The sequence below is a fragment of the Hemitrygon akajei genome, chromosome 6 (assembly GCF_048418815.1).
Source record: "Hemitrygon akajei chromosome 6, sHemAka1.3, whole genome shotgun sequence".
In the NCBI taxonomy this organism is placed as follows: Eukaryota; Metazoa; Chordata; class Chondrichthyes; order Myliobatiformes; family Dasyatidae; genus Hemitrygon; species Hemitrygon akajei.
Genome location: NC_133129.1, coordinates 177,494,741 through 177,516,106, shown reverse-complemented (window position 1 = coordinate 177,516,106; position 21,366 = coordinate 177,494,741). Strand labels below are relative to the sequence as shown.

Here is a 21,366-nt window from a genome sequence, read left to right as displayed (position 1 = left end):
AGAGTTACATAAGACACAACCTGCCTTTGACAAAGCTATGCTGACTATTTCTAATCATATTATACCTCTCCAAATGTTCATAAATCCTGCCTCTCAGGATCTTTTCCATCAACTTACCAACCACTGAAGTAAGACTCACTGGTCTATAATTTCCTGGGCTATCTTTACTCCCTTTCTTGAATAAGGGAACAACATCCGCAACCCTCCAATCCTCCTGAACCTTTCTCATCTCCATTGATGATGCAAAGATCATTGCTAGAGGCTCAGCAATCTCCTCCCTGGCCTCCCACAGTAGCCTGGGGTACATCTCATCCAGTCCCAGAGACTTATCCAACTTGATGCTTTCCAAGAGGTCCAGCACATCCTCTTTCTTTATATGCCCAAGCTTTTCAATCCGCTGTAAGTCATCCCTACAATCGCCAAGATCCTTTTTTGTAGTGAATACTGAAGCAAAGTATTCATTAAGTTCGTCAGCTATCTCCTCCAGTTCCATACACACTTTTCCACTGTCACACTTGATTGGTCCTATTCTCTCAGGTCTTATCCTCTTGCTCTTCACATACTTGTAGAATGCCTTGGGGTTTTCTTTAATCCGGCTCGCCAAGGCCTTCTTATGGTCCCTTCTGGCTCTCCTAATTTCTGTCTTAAGCTCCTTCCTGCTAGCCTTATAATCTTCTAGATCTCTATCCTTACCTAGTTTTTTGAATCTTTCGTAAGCTTTTCTTTTCTTCTTGACTCGATTTTCAACAGCCTTTGTACACCATGATTCTTGTACCCTACCATCCTTTCAGTCTCATTGGAACATACCTATGCAGAATGCCGCACAAATATCTCTTGAACATTTGCCACATTTCTGCCGTACATTTCCCTGAGAACATCTATTCCCAATTTATACTTCCAAGGAACCACTGTAAGGGATTTCTATGTTCTCCCTGTGACCATGTGGGTTTCCTCCCATAGTCCTAATATTTACTGGTGGTAGCTTAACTGGTCATTGTAAATTGTCCTGTGATTAGACTAGGATTAAATGGGGATTGCTGGGTGGTGTGGCTCGAAGGGCCCATTCCACACCACCACTCAGCAAATAAATACATTTAGGGACATTTAAAAGACTCCTAGATAGGCACATGAATGACTGAAAGATGGGGGGGGGGGCTATGTGGGAGGGCGGTGTTAGAGTAGTTTAAAAAAGTCAGCAAACATCGAGAGCCAAAGGGCCTATATGGGATTGTATTATTCTATGTTCTCTGGCTCCACTCCATGACAAACAAACCTAGCCTCTCCTATTCAGGAGCAGTTTATGATTCAGAGTCAGGGGTATGACATCCAAGTAAATTAATCTGGAAGAAACCTGGAGAGAAGAGAGAGCTGGCTATGTGCAGCCATGGATAAAGAGCAACTGAAGAACCCGGAGCTGTTGGGATTCAAGCCACGGCACTTACCTTACCCTGGGCAGACAGGAGTGGCTACCTCATTTCTTTATTTTCATTTAGAAATACAGCACAGTAACAGGCCCTTCCAGCCCAAACAGACCCATGCTGCCCAATTACACCCATGTGACCAATTAAACTGCTAACCCACACGTCTTTGGAATGTGGGTGGAAACCAGAACACTGGGAGGAAATTCATGTGGTCTCATGTGCCAGTGGCCCAATGAAACCTGGAATGGAAGTGCCAATCGTAAGTTTGGTGCTTCAACATTTGGAAGGGAGCAGGAGAGGAAAATCTGAAATCACCAGCAGATAGACTACTGAAGACCCAACTAATGAAGGCCAACGCACCATATGCCTTTGTAACAACCCTTTCAACTTGTGCAACAACATGGTTGTGCCAAACTTTTCAGCTACTCCAAGATCAATCTCACATAGCGCCCCCCTCCCCAAACCTTCTCTTCCCAGCATTCAGATATTTATCACATACATGGAAACGTACAGTGAAATGCATCATTTGCATTAACAACCAGCACAACCTAAGGACGCGTTGGGGGTAGCTAGTAAGTGTTGCTATGCTTTTCCGGTGCCACATTGGATACCCACTATGAAATCACAAACAGCGACAGCAAAGCCCACCGTAGTACAGAGATTTGGAATGTGATTGCATTGGTAAGACAGACTTTGGTGGGGCCAAGGAGGTTATTACACAGCAAGACTAAAAACTAATAGGATAATGGTAGGATATATGGAGATAGACAAGAGGTGCAGAAGTAGACCATTTGGCCCTTCGAGCCTACACCGCCATTTTGAGATCATGGCTGATCAACTACTATCAATACCCGGTTCCTGCCTTGTCCCCATATCCCTTGATTCCCCTATCCATAAGATACCTATCTAGCTCCTTCTTGAAAGCATCCAGAGAATTGGCCTCCACTACCTTCCGAGGCAGTACATTCCAGACCCCCACAACTCTCTGGGAGAAGAAGTTTTTCCTTAACTCTGTCCTAAATGACCCACCCCTTATTCTCAAACCATGCCCTCTGGGACTGGACTCTCCCAGCATCCGGAACATATTTCCTACCTCTATCTTGTCCAATCCCTTAATAATATTACATATTTCAATCAGATCCCCTTTCAATCTCCTTAATTCCAGCATGTACAAGCCCAGTCTCTCTAACCTCTCTGTGTAAGACAGTCCAGACATCCCAGGAATTAACCTCGTGAATCTACGCTGCACTTCCTCTACAGCCAGGATGTCCTTCCTTAACCCTGGAGACCAAAACTGTACACAATACTCCAGGTGTGGTCTCACCAGGGCTCTGTACAAATGCAAGAGGATTTCCTTGCTCTTGTACTCAATTCCCTTTGTAATAAAGGCCAACATTCCATTAGCCTTCTTCACTGCCTGCTGCACTTGCTCATTCACCTTCAGTGACTGATGAACAAGGACTCTGAGATCTCTTTGTATTTCTCCCATACCTAGCTCTACACCGTTCAGATAATAATCTGCCTTCCTGTTCTTACTCCCAAAGTGGATAACCTCACACTTATTCACATTAAACGTCATCTGCCAAGTATCTGCCCACTCACCCAGCCTATCCAAGTCACCCTGAATTCTCCTAACATCCTCATCACATGTCACACTGCCACCCAGCTTAGTATCATCAGCAAATTTGCTGATGTTATTCTCAATGCCTTCATCTAAATCGTTGATGTAAATTGTAAACAGCTGTGGTCCCAATACCGAACCCTGTGGCACCCCACTAGTCACCACCTGCCATTCCGAGAAACACCCATTCACCGCTACCCTTTGCTTTCTATCTGCCAACCAGTTTTCTATCCATGTCAATGTCTTCCCCCCGATGCCCTGAGCTTTGATTTTACCCACCAGTCTCCTATGTGGGATCTTATCAAATGCCTTCTGAAAATCGAGGTACACTACATCCACTGGATCTCCCCCATCTAACTTCCTGGTTACATCCTCGAAAAACTCCAATAGATTAGTCAAGCATGATCTACCCTTGGTAAATCCATGCTGGCTCGGCCCAATCTTATCACTGCTATCTAGATATGCCACTATTTCATCCTTAATAATGGACTCTAGCATCTTCCCCACCACCGATGACAGGCTGACAGGTCGATAGTTCTCTGTTTTCTCCCTCCCTCCTTTCTTAAAAAGTGGGATAACATTAGCCATTCTCCAAACATCAGGAACTGATCCTGAATCTAAGGAACATTGGAAAATGATTACCAATGCAGCCGCAATTTCCAGGGCCACCTCCTTTAGTACCCTAGGATGCAGACCATCTGGACCTGGGGATTTGTCAGCCTTCAGTCCCATCAGTCTACTCATCACCATTTCCTTCCTAATGTCAATCTGTTTCATTTCCTCTGTTACCCTATGTCCTTGGCCCATCCATACATCTGGGAGATTGCTTGTGTCTTCCTTAGTGAAAACAGATCTAAAGTACTCATTAAATTCTTCTGCCATTTCTCTGTTTCCCATAACAATTTCACCCAATTCATTCTTCAAGGGCCCAACATTGTTCTTAACTATCTTCTTTCTCTTCACATACCTAAAAAAGCTTTTGCTATCTTCCTTTATATTCCTGGCTAGCTTGCGTTCGTACCTCATTTTTTCTCCCCGTATTGCCTTTTTAGTTAAGTTCTGTTGTTCCTTAAAAACTTCCCAATCATCTGTTCTCCCACTCACCTTAGCTCTGTCATACTTACTTTTTTTTTTAATGCTATGCAATCTCTGACTTCCTTTGTCAACCACTGTGGCCCCTTTCCCCCCTTTGAATCCTTCCTTCTCTGGGGGATGAACTGATTTTGCACCTTGTGCATTATTCCCAAGAATACCTGCCATTGCTGCTCCACTGTCTTTTCTTCTAGGATATCCGTCCAGTTAACTTTGGCCAGCTCCTCCCTCATGGCTCCATAGTTTCCCCTGTTCATCTGCAACACTGACACCTCCGAGCTGCCCTTACCCTTCTCAAATTGCAGATAAGGTTGACTCTGTAGTGAGGTTTTTAAATGCATGGTTACAAATCACCAACAACCTGTCAACAAAGCGGTGAGACTGGAGACCTAAAAGGTGATTTTGTCTTCATTTAGACACTCAGTGGCCACTTTATTTGAACCCTCCTGTACCTAGTAAAATAGCCAGAGTGTATATTTCTGGTTTTCTGTAGTTGTAGCCCATCCAGTTCAAGGTTCGATGTGTTGTGCGTTCAGAGATGCTCTTCTGCACACCAGTGTTTGTAACTGGTGGTTATTTGTGTTAGCATTGCCTTTCTGTCAGCTTGAACCTGATTGGCTATGCTCCTATGACCACACCCATTAACAATTGTGTTTTTGCCCACAGAACTGCCACTCACTGGATAGTTTTCAGTTTTCGCACCATTCTCTGTTAACTCTAGAGACTGTGGTGTGGAGGTCAGCAGCAGCTTCTGAGATACTCAAACCACCTCATTTGGCACCAACAATTATTCCACAGTCAAAGTCATATAGACTAAATTTCCCCCCACTCTGATGTTTAGATTGAACAACAACTGAACCACTTGACCATGTCTGCATGCTTTTATGCATTGAGATGCTGCTACAATTGGTTGATAAAGATATTCGTATTAACAGGGTGTACCTAATAATGTGGCCACGGTGTACGTTGTTCATAAATTGACTTTGAATTCAAAGTTCAAAGGAAATTTATTATCCAAGTACATACTGTATATGTTACTATATACAACCCTAAGATTTGTCTTCCCTTTAACCCGTTATACAGTAGGATTGGCAAAGCATCCTTTCAGTTCAAGGCAGTTCAAAACCTACATCACAGTAATAGATATTAAAACCATTATTGACACTCGTATGTACTATAAACAAACATTTTTAAAGATTTTTATAAAGATTTTTATAAGCCTTTATAAACCAAAAAGGATTGAAAGCTGTGGTAAAAGGTTCTATTTTCAGATTATCAAAAACAATTAAACTTCTGATCAACAGGTTTACACCATGGCATGGAATGTATTGGAATCCTCAATAAAGAAACAGTATTTTCCCCCCCAACTCAATGAGTTTACCCTTTCAGTGAAAACATAAAAGTGTTTTAAGCAATCAAATTATTGCAAGATAAATTCACAAGAAACCCTTTCAGTTCTCCTTTATCCCAAAAGAATTATAATGCCTTTTTCTTTAAGGGTTACAAAAGACAAGATGGAATTGTGTCCTCTTCCCCTTCTGCTAAACAGTAGCAGTTGAAACTTGCATTCTATTCAGGAATTTGGTTATAATTCAAAGAACTGAAATTTGCAATCATCATTCTACTACATTGCACCATTGCCCAAGGATGAATTTCTAACCCAATGAGGACATGACAGGCAAAATCATCTCCCTCTTGATCACCTTTCATTGTTTCCCAATTACCACAATCACAGTCCAACAATTGCATAGACAAGGGTGGGACAGAAGCACATCATGGCCTTCACAAAAAGGGGAGTGCGAGAACAAAAAAGACCCAACTAGTTTACAATGTTTGAATGCATGACAACCAACTCCCAGGTTATAGTGCATGAGCAAGGGAGATTCCTCCCCCCCCCCCCCCCCCATTTACTGTATGCCGTAACCTTAATTATCCACAAGGAATTTTAGGGAAAACTGAACAGGAGTGTTGTCAAAGCATCAACTTGTTATCGGTGAACAGGAGTCAGCGATGCAACACTTTTAAAGTTGGCATGGCTCACATGACAGCAATGACCTGATGGAAGTTGGGAGTGTTAACACGGTGCCTTGAGTGTACTGGTCCTTAGTGTTGAGGACCCACTGATTTGAGTGGGCAGGCAAGTGAAGCTGGAGCAGTGCAGGAACATTCCAGCACTGTCCATCGTGTCTGCAGGGGAGACAATGAGAGAAAGAGGGGAGTGCTGTTGCAAAAATTCAACTATATGGAAATTTCCATCCTCTATCCACTCAAACTCCCTTTCCCGACACTCAAGAATAACAGATCACTCCCTTGTTTTAGACCCGAGCTTCATTCCTCTCGTAGCTCTTGCTTGATGTGTGCTCCTGCATCTTCCTCATTTCGACTCCTTTGACCCAGGTGTAGGCAAAGGAACCGAACAGGACCAACAGGTTACTAGTCCACCAGAGAACGGTCTTGACCTCTTCATAGTAGAACACGGCCAGGACCGTTTGTGTACAGGCCTTGGCGGTACCGGAGACGTTATGGGTCAGTGGGCTGGTGAACTTGATCTGTAGTCCCGTGACATATCCAACGGCAAAACCAAACACACCTCCTAAAATCATCATCGCCCAAAAGTTGTAACTGCTGAGCTTGTCAAAGTTGAACAGGGTTTTCAGTTCCCCAGTGAAGGTAATTAATGGAATAAACAAGATGCAAGCGTTAACATTGTTGTAGTAGGTTAGTCTCCAGATACTTCCGTCTACCGCTGGCAGCACCTTCTTGGTGTAAATGGCGTTCAGTGACACACACAAACTGGCCATTACTCCAAACATCACTCCAGTCCACGACAGACTACCAGTCACTCCCTCCTGATTTATTCCCAGGCAAAAACCACCTGCAAAGAAATTACAAAATTATACACAAGAGGCTGGAAACATTGACATTCAAAAAAAAAAAATGAACAGCCAGTGGCTTTCCAGAATCTATAAAGGCAATTTTGATTACGGCATTGTTGATACCATGGTACTGATTTCCACAACCTATGGACTCACTTTCAAGGACTCTACAACTCACACTCTCAATATTATTTATTTACTTATTTATTATTATTTTGGTTTCTCTTTTGCACATTGGTTGTTTGTGTGCAGTTTTTCATTGATTCTATTGTATTTCTTTGTATTTACTGTGAACGCCCACAAAAAAAATTACATCACACCTACACAGTCAGTCACTATCCTATTGTATTTTCATGTGCCTTGCTCCTAACTTAGAACAGCTTCGCTTGCCAAGAGTCATTTTCCTGTCAGAATCATGTACAGATACTTATGCATTATGTACATAAGCTAATCTACTGTAAATATACCCACAAATAGTTACTTAAGTATTGTGTTTTGTATGCTTGCTTTTATATTTATACTTTTTGAACTTATTGCTCATTTTATGCAGCATCTGATCCACATCATTGTCTTTACACTTGTCTACTGAAGAATGAGAATAAACAATCCTGAATTTTGAATTGAATTGAGGAGATTTGGTGGGGTTACTGATGGGTAAATAGGATGCCTGAAGCTCTTATTTAAGCCTTTTGGCTGAAGAGTAGAGAGAAGGAAAAGGAAACTACACTGCTTTGAATCGGTGGACTGGACTGTATTCAAGGATTCATCTTCCAATCTGGATGAGTTTCCGCCGTTGTTATTGATTTCATTAAAACCTGTGTGGATGAGTGTGAAAAAAACTTGCTGTACATTCCCAAATTGAAAGCTGTGGATGAACCAGGAGGTTCATCATCTGGTGAGGGCTAGACCTGTACCATTTAAGCCTGGTGTCCCAGCTCTGTAAAAGAAAACCAGGTATGACTTGTCAAGGGCTATTTCAAGAGCAAAGGAACAATTCTGAGTGAGTTTGGAGGCAACATTGGATGCAAGTCAACTCTAGCAGGGTTTGCAAGGTACTATTTTCTACAAAGCAAAACCCAATAGCATGAATAGTAGCGATGCTTCACTATCAGATGAGCTCAACGCCTCCTAGCCCACTTTGAAAGGGAGAATATAACTAGCTGTGAAGATCCTGATGCACCCAATGACCTTGTGGTCTCTGTCTTGGAGGCCGATGTTAGGCTGTCTTTCAGAAGGGTGAACTGTTACAAGGTTACAGATGGAGTATCTGGTAAGGGTCTGAAAACTTGCACCAGCCAACTGGCAGGAGTATTCAAGGACTTTTTCAACCTCTCATTGCTATGGTTGGAAGTTGCCCCCTGCTTCAAAAAGGCAACAATTATACCAGAAACCAAGAAGTGTAGTGTAGGCTACCTTAATGACTATCACCCATTAGCATTCATATCTATGGTGATGAAATGGTTTGAGAGAATTGGGCATGGCTAGAATGAACTCTTGCCTCAGTTTGTTCACTATCGCTCAGTGTTTAACACCGTCATTCCCACAGTTCTGATCGATAAGCTACCTAGGCCTCTGCAATTAGATCCTTGACTTTCTAACCTGAAAACCACAATCTGTGCAGATTGGTGATAATACCTCCTCCTCACTGACAATCTACACTGTGTTCTTAGCCCACTGCTCTACTCAAGACTGTGTGACTATGTAAAGCTCAATTACTATCTATAAATTTGCTGATGACACAATGATTGTTGGTAGAATTTTAGATGGAGATGAGAGGGTGTTCAGGGACGATATATACCATCTAGTTGAGTGGTGTTACAGCAACAAGCTTGCACTCAATGTCAGTAAGATGAAAGAACCGATTGTGAACTTCAGGAAGGGTAAGACGAGGGACCACAAACTCATCCTTACAGATGGATCAAAAGTGGAGAGAGTGAGCAATTTCAAGTTCTTGGGTGCCAAGATCTCGGAGGATGTAACCTAGTCCCAACACATTGATGCAGCTATAAAGAAGGCATGACACCGGCTATATTTCATTAGGATTTGGTTTGTCACTTAAAACACTCAATAACTTCTATAGATGTACTGTGGAGAGCTTTCTGACAGGCTGCATCACCGTCTGGTATGGGAGTGGAGGGTTTTACTGCACAGGACCGAAAGAAAATACACAAAGCTGTAAAATTAGTTAGCTCCATCTTGGGTACTAGCCTGCATAATATCCAAGACATCTTCAAGGAACGATGCTTCAGAAAGGCGTTGTCCGTTACTAAGGATCCCCATCACCCAGGGAATGCCTCTTCTCATTGTTACCATCAGGTAGGAGGTACAGAAGCCTGAAGGCATACACTTATTGATTCAGGAACAGCTTCTTCCCCTCTGCCATATGATTCCTAAATGGACATAGAACTCATGAACATTACCTCACTTTTTAAAGAAATATATTACTTCCTGTTTTGCACTGTTTTTAATCTATTTAATATACGTACATACTTACTGTAATTGATCTACTTATTTAGTTTTTCTTTTTACATTATCACATATTGCACTGTACTGCTGCAAATTTCACAACACATGCCGGTGATAATAAACCTGATTCTGATTCTGAAATGCAGTGATTTGCAATGTACTGTCTATAGTGGGGGAGTCTAGGACCAGAGGTCACAGTCTCAGAATAGAAGGACGCCGCTTTAGAACAGTGATGAGGAGGAATTTCTTTAGCCAGAGAGTGGTGAATCTGTGAAATTCATTGCCATGGCCAGCTATGGAGGCCAAGCCATTGGGTATATTTAAAGAGGAGGTTGATAGATTTTCGATTAGTGAGGGTGTCAAAGGTTAAGGGGAGAAGGTAGGAGAATCAGGTTAAGAGGGAAAATAAATTGGCCAAGATGGAATGGTCGAGTAGACTCGATAGGCCATATGGCCTAATTCTGCTCCTATGTTTTATGGTCTGCGAAGGCAGTGGAAGCAACCCAAAATGTTATTTCAATGCTGAACAGTACAAAAGTTTAAAATAGTTTTGATGGAAGACAGCGAGTCTTTGCAAGTGGTTTTGAGCAGGTTAATTCATTACATTTACCAGCATCATTACCTTGATCACCCTCTGTTTGAAATAATCTGCCCGGATAGCAAAAAACAAAAGCTTTTCACTGTATCTCAGTACGCACGTGACACTAATAAACCAACAACAGCCATACAGTGTGTGGAATACAGGCTTGAGGATTGGAGTAGCCTCTTTCAAATCTCGGATGCTCTAACTTGACTTCCTTTTATTTTTAAGATTAGCTTTCTGGCCCTTCTTTAATAATGTGTGTACCCAAAATGATTTAGGTCCCTTAACATTTTACCATTTGAGGATATTGTTCCTCTCCTCATTCTGCTCCCTTCCAGACACCAACACATCATCGCAAACACCTCACCCACACAGTTCCAACAAAGCTCACCAAAAGGAGTGGCATTGGAGCCCAGCATTTAGCATACTGCTGTTACATCGCCGGTGACCTGGGTCCAATTCTATTGCTGTCCGTAAGGAGTTTGTACTCTCTCCCACTGACCTTGTGGGTTCCTTCTGGGCACCCCCACGTTCCAAAGACGTAGGTTAGGAGGTTAATTGGTTACACGTGTATAATTGGGTAGTACAGACTTTCTGGGAAGGGCCTGTTACCGTGTTGTATTTCCAAATAAAGTAAATTGAAAAAAAAATGAAGGAACAGCACTTTATCCTCCGACTATGTACACTGTAACCTTCGAGGGTCAATTTTGCTGATAATTCCAGATAATGAATATTCCCATTATACATTTCACAATCATTGATACATTTAATTTTCCTGCTTTTGCATACCATCGAGATTTCTGTCATCTCATGTTACCACCCCTCTAGCTATTCAATCTCTCCTTCCTTCTACCCTATCAGGGTCCATTGTGCCTCGTCCCCTCTACCATTCTGTATCTTATAACAGGTTCTCAGATGAAAGGTCATTTACCCCAGACACGCTCTCTTTCTCCACAAATACTGCCTGACCTGTTGAACATCTTCAACATTCTGAGCATCCATGGTAGTTTGCCCTTTGAACTGCACTGAACCTCAATCTGAACACTCGCAGCAAATCACGGGCTTTATTATCTCTGTATTTTTTCTGGAGCTGGACCTTCACAGAGTCTTAGAAAAGTACAGGATAGAAGCCTGCCTTTCAGCTCATCTAGTCCATGCCAAGCCATTTAAACAGCCTACTCCCATTGACCTGCAGCAGGACTATAGTCCTCCATACCCCTACCATCCATGTACCTATCCCAACTTCTCTTAAAGTCAGACAACAAAAACACTAAGATCATTTTACTGCACAAGAATTAGCAACAACAAACAGTGCAGAGCACTCCTACCACACAGAACACTTCAGCACAGTACAGGCCCTTCAGCTCACGATTTTTGCCAACCTATTAACCTAATCAAAGATCTAACTAACCCTTCTGCCTACATAGCCCTCCGTTTTTCTATCATCCATGCTCCTAATGTATTTGTCTCCACCCCAGGCATGGGGTTCCACACATCCACCACTCTGTGTAAAAAAAAAACCCTCTCTAAAATGCCTTCTATACTTGCTCCAATCGCCTTGAAATTGTGCCCCCTCGTATTAGCTACCGGTATTTCTGCCCTGGGGAAATAGTCTGTGGCTGTCCACTCAATCTATGCCTGCAATTAGCAGAAATGTTACTGGATAAATACCTACACCCAAAACATAAGGACAGATTTACCATGGATATTTACCAATGAAGCATTACAGGAGTTGATTTCTGACCTTGCCGAATTATCCACGTTATTGTTGAGTCCCTGGGACATCTTAGTAAATCAGATGCTCAAAATGCAAACTTGCTAACACCACATCTTTTTTCTTAGATTACAATACACCTAAAACTGTGTAAAGCCTTCTGCAATTAGCTAATACAGGCTATTTTTTTTCTTTGAATGTTCAGCATGGTCAATCTATGTCAGGGGTTCCCAACCTGGGTTCCACGGACCCCTCAGTTAATGGTAGGGGTCCATGGCATAAAAAAAGTTGGGAACCCCTGCCCCACATGATCAAAAGTGGTCAGCAGTGCAAAGGGTGATCAGCTTGAAGAACCTATCCTGAGCCCAACACGCTGATGCAGTTATGAAGGCAGCACATTAGTACCTATATTTCATTGGGAGTTTGAGAAAATTTGTTATGTCTCCTAAGACTCCAGCAAATTTCTAGAGATACCACGGAGAGCATTCTGACTGGTTACATCACCATCCGGTATGGAGGGGCCACTCTACAGGTTTGGAAAATACTGCAGTGATTTCCAAACTCAGCCAGCTCCATCACGGACGCCGGCCTCTCCAGCTTCGAGGACATCTTCAAATGGTTGATGCCTCAAGGTGTTGGAGTCCATCATTACAGACCCCCCCCCCCCCCCATCACCCAGAACAAGCCCCCTTGTCACTGCTATCACCAGGGTGCAGGTACAGGAGACTGAAGAGACACGCAATATTTTACAAACAGTTTTTCCCCACTCTGCCATCAGATTTTTGAATGGTCCATGAATACTACCTCACTATTTTGCTCCCTTTTTGGACTATTTATTTTTATACATTTCTTATTGCAATTTATAGGATATTTTTGTTTTGCGCTGTACTGAACAGATTTTACAACACGTCAGTGACAATAAACATGATTCTGATGGAAAGAGGCCGTGAAACTCAACATGTCTATGCTGAGTAATAAGCATCTGTATTAATGTCATCTTCCAGTACATGGCATGAGGCCTTTTATCTTGCTTATTTGGAGATACTGCATGCTAACAGATCCTTCTGGCCCATCTCCTTACAGACGGTGATGGGAATTGAACTGTGGTTACTAGCACTGTAATGTTTTACACTAACTGTTAAGCGGCCATATTGCCCCATGCCTTCTCTTCCTTGGCAATTTAAGTATTAATCTATACACTTCATAAATTATAAAAAAGGCATGGCAGTACCTCTACTTTCTTTGAAGTTTGTGCAGATTCAGCATGCCATCTAAAACTTTGACAGGCTTCCAGAGGTACACAGTGGAGAGTACCACTGTGTTTGCATCACAGCCTGGCATGGAAACACCAATGCCCAATAACTCAAAATCCTACAAAAAGCATTGAATTCAGCCCAGACCACAGGAAAATCCTCCCAGTATTCAGCATATCAAGGACCCCCCCCCACCCCCCGGCCCCCACACCATTCAGGCCATGCTCTCTTCCTGCCTCTCCCATTGGGAAGGAGGCACCGGAGCCTCAAGTCCTACGTCGCCAAGTTCAGAAACAGATATTATCCTTCAATCATCAGAATTTTGAACCAAGTGGACAACTTCACTCACCTCAACTCTGAACCAATTCTACAGCCTATAGGCTCACTTTCAAGGACTCTACAATTCATGTTATTTATTTACTATTTATTATTACTACATTTATTTGTGTTTGCTGTCTGATTGATGGTCAGTCTTTGGTTCATTGATTCTACTGTATTTCTTTGTTCTATTGTGAATGCCTGAAAGAAAAAGAATCGAGGATAGTGACAACTACATACTTTGAAAATAACTTTACTTTGAATTGTTAGCCATTTTACTTCCAACACTTTGTCCAGCCATGTCCAGACTTCCCACTCTCTGGGTAAAAGTCATCTTCCTCAAAACTCCCCTTATCCCCAGCTTTGGGGAATCAAGAGCTAGAGGGCAGAGGTTTAAGGTGAGAATGGAGGGATTTCACAGGACCCTGGGACAACATTTTCACCCAGAGGGTGGTCGGTATATGGAACGAGCTGCCAAAGGAAGTAGCTGAAGCAGATACATTAACATTTATAATATACCTGGGTAGATACAAGGATAGGTTTTGAGACTTATAAAGTTAATTGGCCAAGCTTTGGCAAATGGGTGCCTTGGAGGTGGATAGAGCCCAGTCTATCACAGGCAAAACCATCCCACCAGAGTACATTTACATGGAGCACTGCTATAAGACAACAGCATCCATCATCAAGGACCCCCACCATCCAGGCCATGTCCTCTTCCACTAAAGGAGGTACAGGAGCCTTAGGCCCCACACCACACCCAGCTCATAGTTATCCCCCAACAACCATCAGCATCCACTCTGAACGGTTCTATGACCTACAGACTCATTTCAAGGACTCCTTACAACTCTTCTCAATATTTTTATTATTTGCACAGTTTGTTTTCTTTTGGACATAGGCTTTTTGTCCGTCTTTATGTATAGCTTTTTTTGTGAAATTAATTGTATTCTTCCTTTTCCTACAAATGCCTGCAAGGAAATGAATCTCAAGGTAGCGAATTATAACATACCCATTTTGATGATAAATTTACTTTGTACTTCTGGTCCGTTTCTGGTTTCCTGTACTTTCCCCCAGTTTTACACACCTCCATCACAACTCTTAACCTCCTCCACTCCGGAAGAAAGAGACCTCGCTTCTCCAATTTCTCTTCCTCACTGAAACATCCCATCCCCGGTAACATCCAATAATTTTCCTGTGCAAGTTTTCCAAGCAAGCAAACACACACACACACAGTGAATTGTTAAGCAGCTAGTTTCATAATTACCTATGATGATGCCACAGCACAGTATGGCTCGGAGTGAAGTGGTTTGCTTCAGCATTGCATAGGACAAGAGGACGTTGAAGACGGTGGTCAAGGAACGTCCAACGTTGTAAAACGCCACCCCGACATACTTGAGGCAGAGATTATTAAAAGTGATCATCCCGATAAAGACCACGGAGAGCGGGAGAACTTCCCTAGAAACCTTGAGGTCCAAGGTAATGGACGGAAAATCCACCAGACTGGGACAGAATGTGGCCAATGCGTTCAGGACGAAGCAGAGCGCCACTGTCACCAGACACTGGAAACAAGTTACAAACAGGGGGGCGTCCAGTTGCAGAGCCGGGCTGGCCAATAGGTACTTGTTCAGAAAGATCATCGTGATCGATACGAACCAATACACGACCACCACACAAGTGATCTTCACTGCCTTCACTGCAAACGACTCGGAACTCCCCTGCTCCAAGTTAGACAACGCCATTTTGAGGATATGGGATCGTTTTAAATTCATGAATCCAGCAGCATATGTGATTAAAAACAGGTCATGCAACGATGTTATTTTCCTTAAATAAAAAGGACAATAAAACGGTAACAGTTAAAATAACAAGACAAAATAAATTATACACAGGCTCAGGGCACCACTCGTACATAGAGCCACAGACCGAGCATATCCAGTCACAGCCGGCCTGGCGCGCCCTCCACTTCCGGGTAACGTATCAAATTCATGGTCGCCCAGCAACTAATGTTCGAATGGGGTTCTACGTTACAGCGTCACATCTGGAAGTTGGAATCCCTGCGTTCCTCCGGTTGCCAATGGTTTGGCTTTCTAGGTCTTGCGACGGGAGAGGCGATAAATGCAAGCCTCTCCCTCCTTCCATTCACCCCTTCACGCCCCGGAGTCCAGAAGTGTGAAGTAAAACGGAAAATGTTGGAAGAGACAGAGTTTACGTTGCAAAACCTTGACCCTTTCGCTTTGGAGATTACACTATGGATGTATAGACCACGAATTTTTGCACTATTTCTTCCTTTGTGTGTGTTATATATATCCAGTTCAGATTTTTTTCCTCGCGGTTTACTTCCGAAGCCTTTCCGATAATTGGGTGGAGCGGAAGTTTGAGGGCAGTTTTCCTTCTGCAGGAAGGGCTGGCAATTACACCTGACGAACCCCACCTCCACGAAGCGACTGGTTTAAAGGTACCAGTAAGCCGTCTTTGTCCGTTCTCCTGACAGTAGAAACTGTTTACTGCTCTTTATAGTATTTTTTGATACTGTATTTAGAAATTTTTCATTTAATTATCTTTGAGAGCATCCATCCTCGCAGTTATATTTATATATATATATATATAACTGTGCAAAAGTCTTAGGCGCCCTAGATTTTGTACATTTTGTTTTTGTCTTCTGCATTAGTATGTCTGTAGAAAAGAGAAAAATTTAGATTTCCAAGCAATAATTTTCCAAAAAAATTAAATAATACATTAATTTTTTTTTTGTTAAAGAACATAACACACTAAGTAAAATACCACTCTTCAAATCAAAAACTTTTATTACTTTGTAGGTATGTAACATGATTAAAGAAAGATAAACAGGTGCTATTGATAAATGACAACAGGAGTTAGATGAACTAAACTGATTAACTGAAACAGAAACGGGTGTAGAAGGAATCATACGGGCGACGGACAACCAAGCTAAAATGTGAGGGTGTAGCAGATGTGACAGCTTGACCTTGAAATAATCAATTCTTACACCATGACAAGGATGAGTATAGCAATAAGACAAAGTGGTCATCCTGCAACAGTAAGGTCTCTCACAAGCAGAAATTTCATGACAGACCAGAGTTTCAAGATGTGCCATCCAAACTCTTCTGAAAGGTTGAGTGCCGGAAACGCTGTGGTTAGCCATGGAAACTGAGTGCAGCAGACGAGAGATACATCAAACTGATGTCCCTTCTCAATTGGAAGAAATCTGGCTTTGAACTCCCAGAAACCACTGGAACCCAAATGCATGCCTCTACAGTCCGGAACAGTTTTGTCAGAAGTGGTCTTCATGGAAGAATTGCTGCCAAAAAGTCATTTCTCCAAAGTGTAAACAAGGCCAAGAAACTGACCTACCTACAAAAGACACAGACTGGGGTGTTGAACAATGCCAACAAAAGCTCCAGACTGACAAGTCAAATTGTGAAACTTTTGGCTCAAACAGAGGCGGTTTGTTCATAGAAGAGCTGGAGAGCGCTACGTGGGTGTGAGTCTGCACCCAACAGAGAAGATTCCCTGCAAGTTTGGGGCTGCCCTTCTGCAAAAGGAGGTGGTGATCTGGTCAGGATTAGTCGAATCCTCAGTGCTGAGAAGTACAAGCCGATTCTCATCCATCATGCAGCGCCAAGCTGTAGGTGTCTGATCGGTCCCAACTTCATTCTGCAGCAGGAGAATGACACTAAACACTCAGACAAGGTGATAAAAGAACTGTCTTCAGCAAAAAGAGATACGGGGAGCTCTGCAACAAATGCTATGGCCTGATCTCAAAGCATTGAGGCTATGAGGAAAGAACTGTGGCAAGTTCTGCAAGATGCTTGGAACGGCTTATCAGCCCATTTTCTTAAAAAAAAACTGCATGACAGCATACCTAAGAGAATTGATGTAGATTTAAAGGCAAGGGGTGATTTAGTTTATTTTTACTGCTTACTGCTTTTTATAGTAATTTCGATACTTAGAAACTTTAATTTTATTATTTTTAAAGTGATGATACTTTCACAGATTTTTTTCTACATGTGTCTAAGACTTTTGCACAGTACTGTAACATGTATATATATATCTATATCAGCGGGAGGATGGAAGTTTGGCGATGTTGTAAAGGGATAATGTCAAATGGCAGGCGTGGGTGGTGTTGCTTCGAGTAGGTTGTTTCTAGAGTTTTATTTTATGGCATTGGAGATGTTGTCTTTTCCTGAACAAAAGCTCTCCGGTTAATCCCTGCAAGCAATTACTTATCGAATTACTTCTGAATATCACTTTATTTATTTAGAGATACAGCACGGTGACGTGTCCTTCCAGCCTCACAAATCTGTACCGCCTGCTTGATGGAACTAGTCAGACCTGTTGAAGCAATACATGTTTCTGTCCTGTTAAACAAATCCAACCAGTTATTTGTAATTACATTAGCAAGCTTGAGAGTACAAGGAAGACGTAACAGCCCACTGATGTACTTCCTTAAAAAATAAGAGGCCAGTAGGATTGTGTGAGTGTAAGAGTTGCCCATGGATGTTGCATCCTAGCTATCTAAGCCAGGGCAGTACGACACGGAGAGCAAGCTGTTGCCCATGTAGCATGCTCCCCCTCTCCATGCAACGCAAAGGAACTGCAAAGACCGATACCGTACCAGCTGCGTCGTAGGAGTTGTCAGTCAACGCTGACCTCAACAAAGAACTGACTGCCTTAGGGACTCCAGCCCTGGATTTATCCCTCGGCGTTTCCTCCCGAAGCCTTCTCCACGAGTCAGTGTAGCTGCAAGGCAGCGGAGGTTTGAAATCTGAGTTTTCCTTCTCCTAGATGAGCTTCCAAGAACGGCTGATGAGCCCCGTCTGCCCGAAGCGACTGGTTTTAAGATGCCAGTAACCTGCCTTCACCCCTTCTGTCAGTAGGAACCGTTCCGCCGGGATTAGTAGCTAAGCCACTTGTGAAGGCCAGGGACTGGACTTGGTTGTCAGAGGCTGTTTGAGGCACACGCCATTGGGAGCATTTCATAGTTAGTGGAAACTTGTCCCCATTAAACCCCAGTTACAATGACCTGAAGGAACCAGCCAATAGGATTGATCCTAAAGCAATTGGTGGAATGGCAGGAATTCAAGGCCGCCCAAATCTGACGATATCAAAACTTGAAACCTGCACCTTCACCATACAGTTTCTACCTCACTGATAAAAGTTCACAAAGTAAATTTATTATCCAAGTATGTATATGTCATCATATACCACCCTGAGATTCATATTCTTGCGGGCATTCACTGTAGAACAAAGAAATACCATAGAATCAATGGAAAAACTACACACAAAGACTGACAAACAAACAATCTTGCAAAAGAAGACAAACTGAGCAAATACAAAAAACATATACCATAATAATAAATATTACTGAGAACGTGAGTGGTAAGAGTCCTCGAAAGTGGCTTATAAAACAGTTAAATGGACCATTTGTACATTAAAATGAAGTCTTGATCTCATAATCTCATGGTCTTGCACCTTATCTATTGTTCACCCTCGTTGCCCTTTGCCTGTAACTTTATATTCTTCATTTGAGTTATTGCTTTTTCCTTGTACTGCCTGTTACAGTTGCAAGAAAAAGTTCGTGAACTCTTTGCAGTTACCTGGTTTTCTGCATAAAATGTGGACCGCATAAAATGTGGTCATAAAATGTGGTCTGATCTTCATTTAAGTCATAATAATAGACAAACACAATCTGCCTAAGCTAAAAACACCAAACAATTGTACTTCTTGTCAGTATAGAGTATATCATTTAAACATTCACAGTCTAGGTTCAAAAATAGTCTGGGATGATGCCTTCTACAAAAGCTATTTGGAGTCAGGGGTTCCAATCAATGACAGGAGATTGGAAATGTGGGTTTTAGAGGTGCCCTGATCTATAAAAATAACACACAGTTAGGTTACTGACAGAGCCAGCTCTTCTCAAGAAGGATTTCTATGTGCACCATGTCTTGATCAAACCAACTTTCAGAGGACCTTATTAGAAGAATTGTACAGATGCATGAAGTTGGAAAAGGCTACAAAAGCATTTCTAAAGAGCTGAGTGTTCATCAGTCCACAATAAGAGAAATTGTCTACAAATGGAGGAAACTCAGTACTGTTGCTGCTTTCCCTAGGAGTGGACATCCTACAAAGATCACATCAATGCTGCAGGAGATTTAAAAAAAAACCCAAGGGTAACAACAAAAGACCTGCAGAAATTTCTAGAACTTGCTGAGGTCTCTGTTCTTGTGTTCATTATAAGAAAAACACTGTACAAGAATGGTGTTCATGGTAAGACACCACAGAGGAAACCAAAAATTTTTACTCTCCAAAAAAAATTGCTGCACGTCTCAAGTTTGCAAAAGACCTCCTGGATGTTCTACAATGCTTCTGGGTCAATGTTATGTGGACACTTGAGACAAAAGTTAAACTTTTTGGCAGAAATACACACTGCTACGTTTGGAGGAAAAAGGACACTGCACACCAACACCAAAACCTCATCCCAACTGTGGAGCCTGGTGGAAGGAGTCATCATAGTTTGGGGCTGCTTTGCTGCCTCAGGGCCTGGACAGCTTGCAATCGTTGAGGGAACAATGAATTCAAAATTGTATCAAGACATTTTACAGGAGAATGTTGGGGTGGTGGTCCATCACCTGGAGCTTAATAGATGTTTGATTATGTAACATGACAATGATCCGAAACACAAGAGTAAATCAACAATACAATGGTTTAAAAAGGAGAAAATTTGTGTTTTGTAATGGCCAGGTCAGAGTTCAGACCTTTATCCAATTGAGATGCTGTGGCATGACCTGAAGAGGGCTGATCATGCAAGGCATCCCAGAAATATTGATGAACTGAAACAATTTTCTATGGAGGAATGGTCTAAAATTGCTCCTTGCCATTTTGGTGGAAGTCTGATCAGCAGCTACAGGAAACATTTGGTGGAGGTTCTGCCAGTTATTAAATACAAGGGAATGCATACTTTTTCTAGTCTGGACTGTGAATGATTAAACAATGTGTTCAATAAAGACATGTAAAGTTTGTGTGTTATTAGTTTAGGCAGATTGTGTTTGTCTATTATTGTGACTTGGATGAGGATCAGACCACATTTTATGAGTAATTAATTGAATTTACTTTATTTCTTACATCCTTCATATATACGAGGAGTAAAAATCTTTTATGTTATGTCTCCATCTAAATGTGTAATTTATAATAAATAGTATGTACAACAGGACAGTCAGTATAATATACCATAGCTATACAATTGTATCAGCTTGAATTAATCAGTCTGATCGCCTGGTGGAAGAAGCTCTCCCAGAGCATGTTGATCGTGGCTTTTATGCTGCGGTATCGTTTCCTGGATGGTAGCAGCTGGAACAGTTTGTGGTTGGTGTGACTCAGGCCCCAATGATCCTTTTGGCCCTTTTTAACACCTGTCTTTGTAAATGTCCTGAATAGTGGGAAGATCATACCTACAAATGCCCTGGGCTGTCCGTACCACTCTCTGCAGAATTCTGCAATTAAGGGAAGTACAGTTCCCATATCAGGCAGTGATGCAGCCAGTCAGGATGCTCTCAATTGTGCCCCTGTAGAAAGAGGATTTGGGGGCCCATGCCAAAATTCTTCAACCATCTGAGGTGTAAGAGGCACCGTTGTGCTTTTATCACCACACAGCCAGTGTACAGACCACGTGAGATCATCGGTGATGTTTATGCCAAGGAATTTAAAGCTGTTCACCCTCTCAACCCCAGATCCATTGATGTCTCTATTCCACCTGTAGTTCACACCCAGCTCCTTTGATTTTGCAACATTGAGGGAGAGGTTGTTTTCTTGACACCACTGTGTCAGGGTGATGACTTCTTCTCTGTAGGCTGCCTTGTTATTATTTGAGATTTGGCCAATCAGTGTAGTGTCGTCAGTAAATTTAATTAGCAGATTAAAATGCAGAAAGCCAGGTCATTGCAAAGGATTCACAAACTTTTCCTTGCAACTGTAGTACTTGTATTTTAAAGTAATCTGTATGGATGGCATATA

The 21,366-nt window shown here is 42.2% G+C and overlaps 1 protein-coding gene across 1 annotated transcript; it reads right to left on the bottom strand.

The window, feature by feature from the left end:
- Positions 1-5,373: 5,373 nt before the first annotated feature.
- On the bottom strand, positions 5,374-15,319 carry slc35c1 (solute carrier family 35 member C1). The gene is made up of 2 exons (XM_073049819.1): positions 14,606-15,319; positions 5,374-7,009 (listed from the first exon to the last, which is right to left on the bottom strand). Exons 1-2 carry the CDS (start codon positions 15,108-15,110, stop codon positions 6,450-6,452), a joined length of 1,065 nt encoding a protein of 354 aa, XP_072905920.1. The 5' UTR covers positions 15,111-15,319; the 3' UTR covers positions 5,374-6,449.
- Positions 15,320-21,366: the final 6,047 nt, after the last annotated feature.

Coding starts and splice junctions, on each gene's coding strand:
- slc35c1 (XM_073049819.1), bottom strand. CDS start 15,110: ATGAATTTAAAACGATCCCATATCCTCAAAATGGCGTTGTCTAACTTG. Junction 7,010..14,605: donor GTGCTGTGGCATCATCATAG/GTAATTATGAAA, acceptor ATTTCTTTGCAG/GTGGTTTTTGCCTGGGAATA.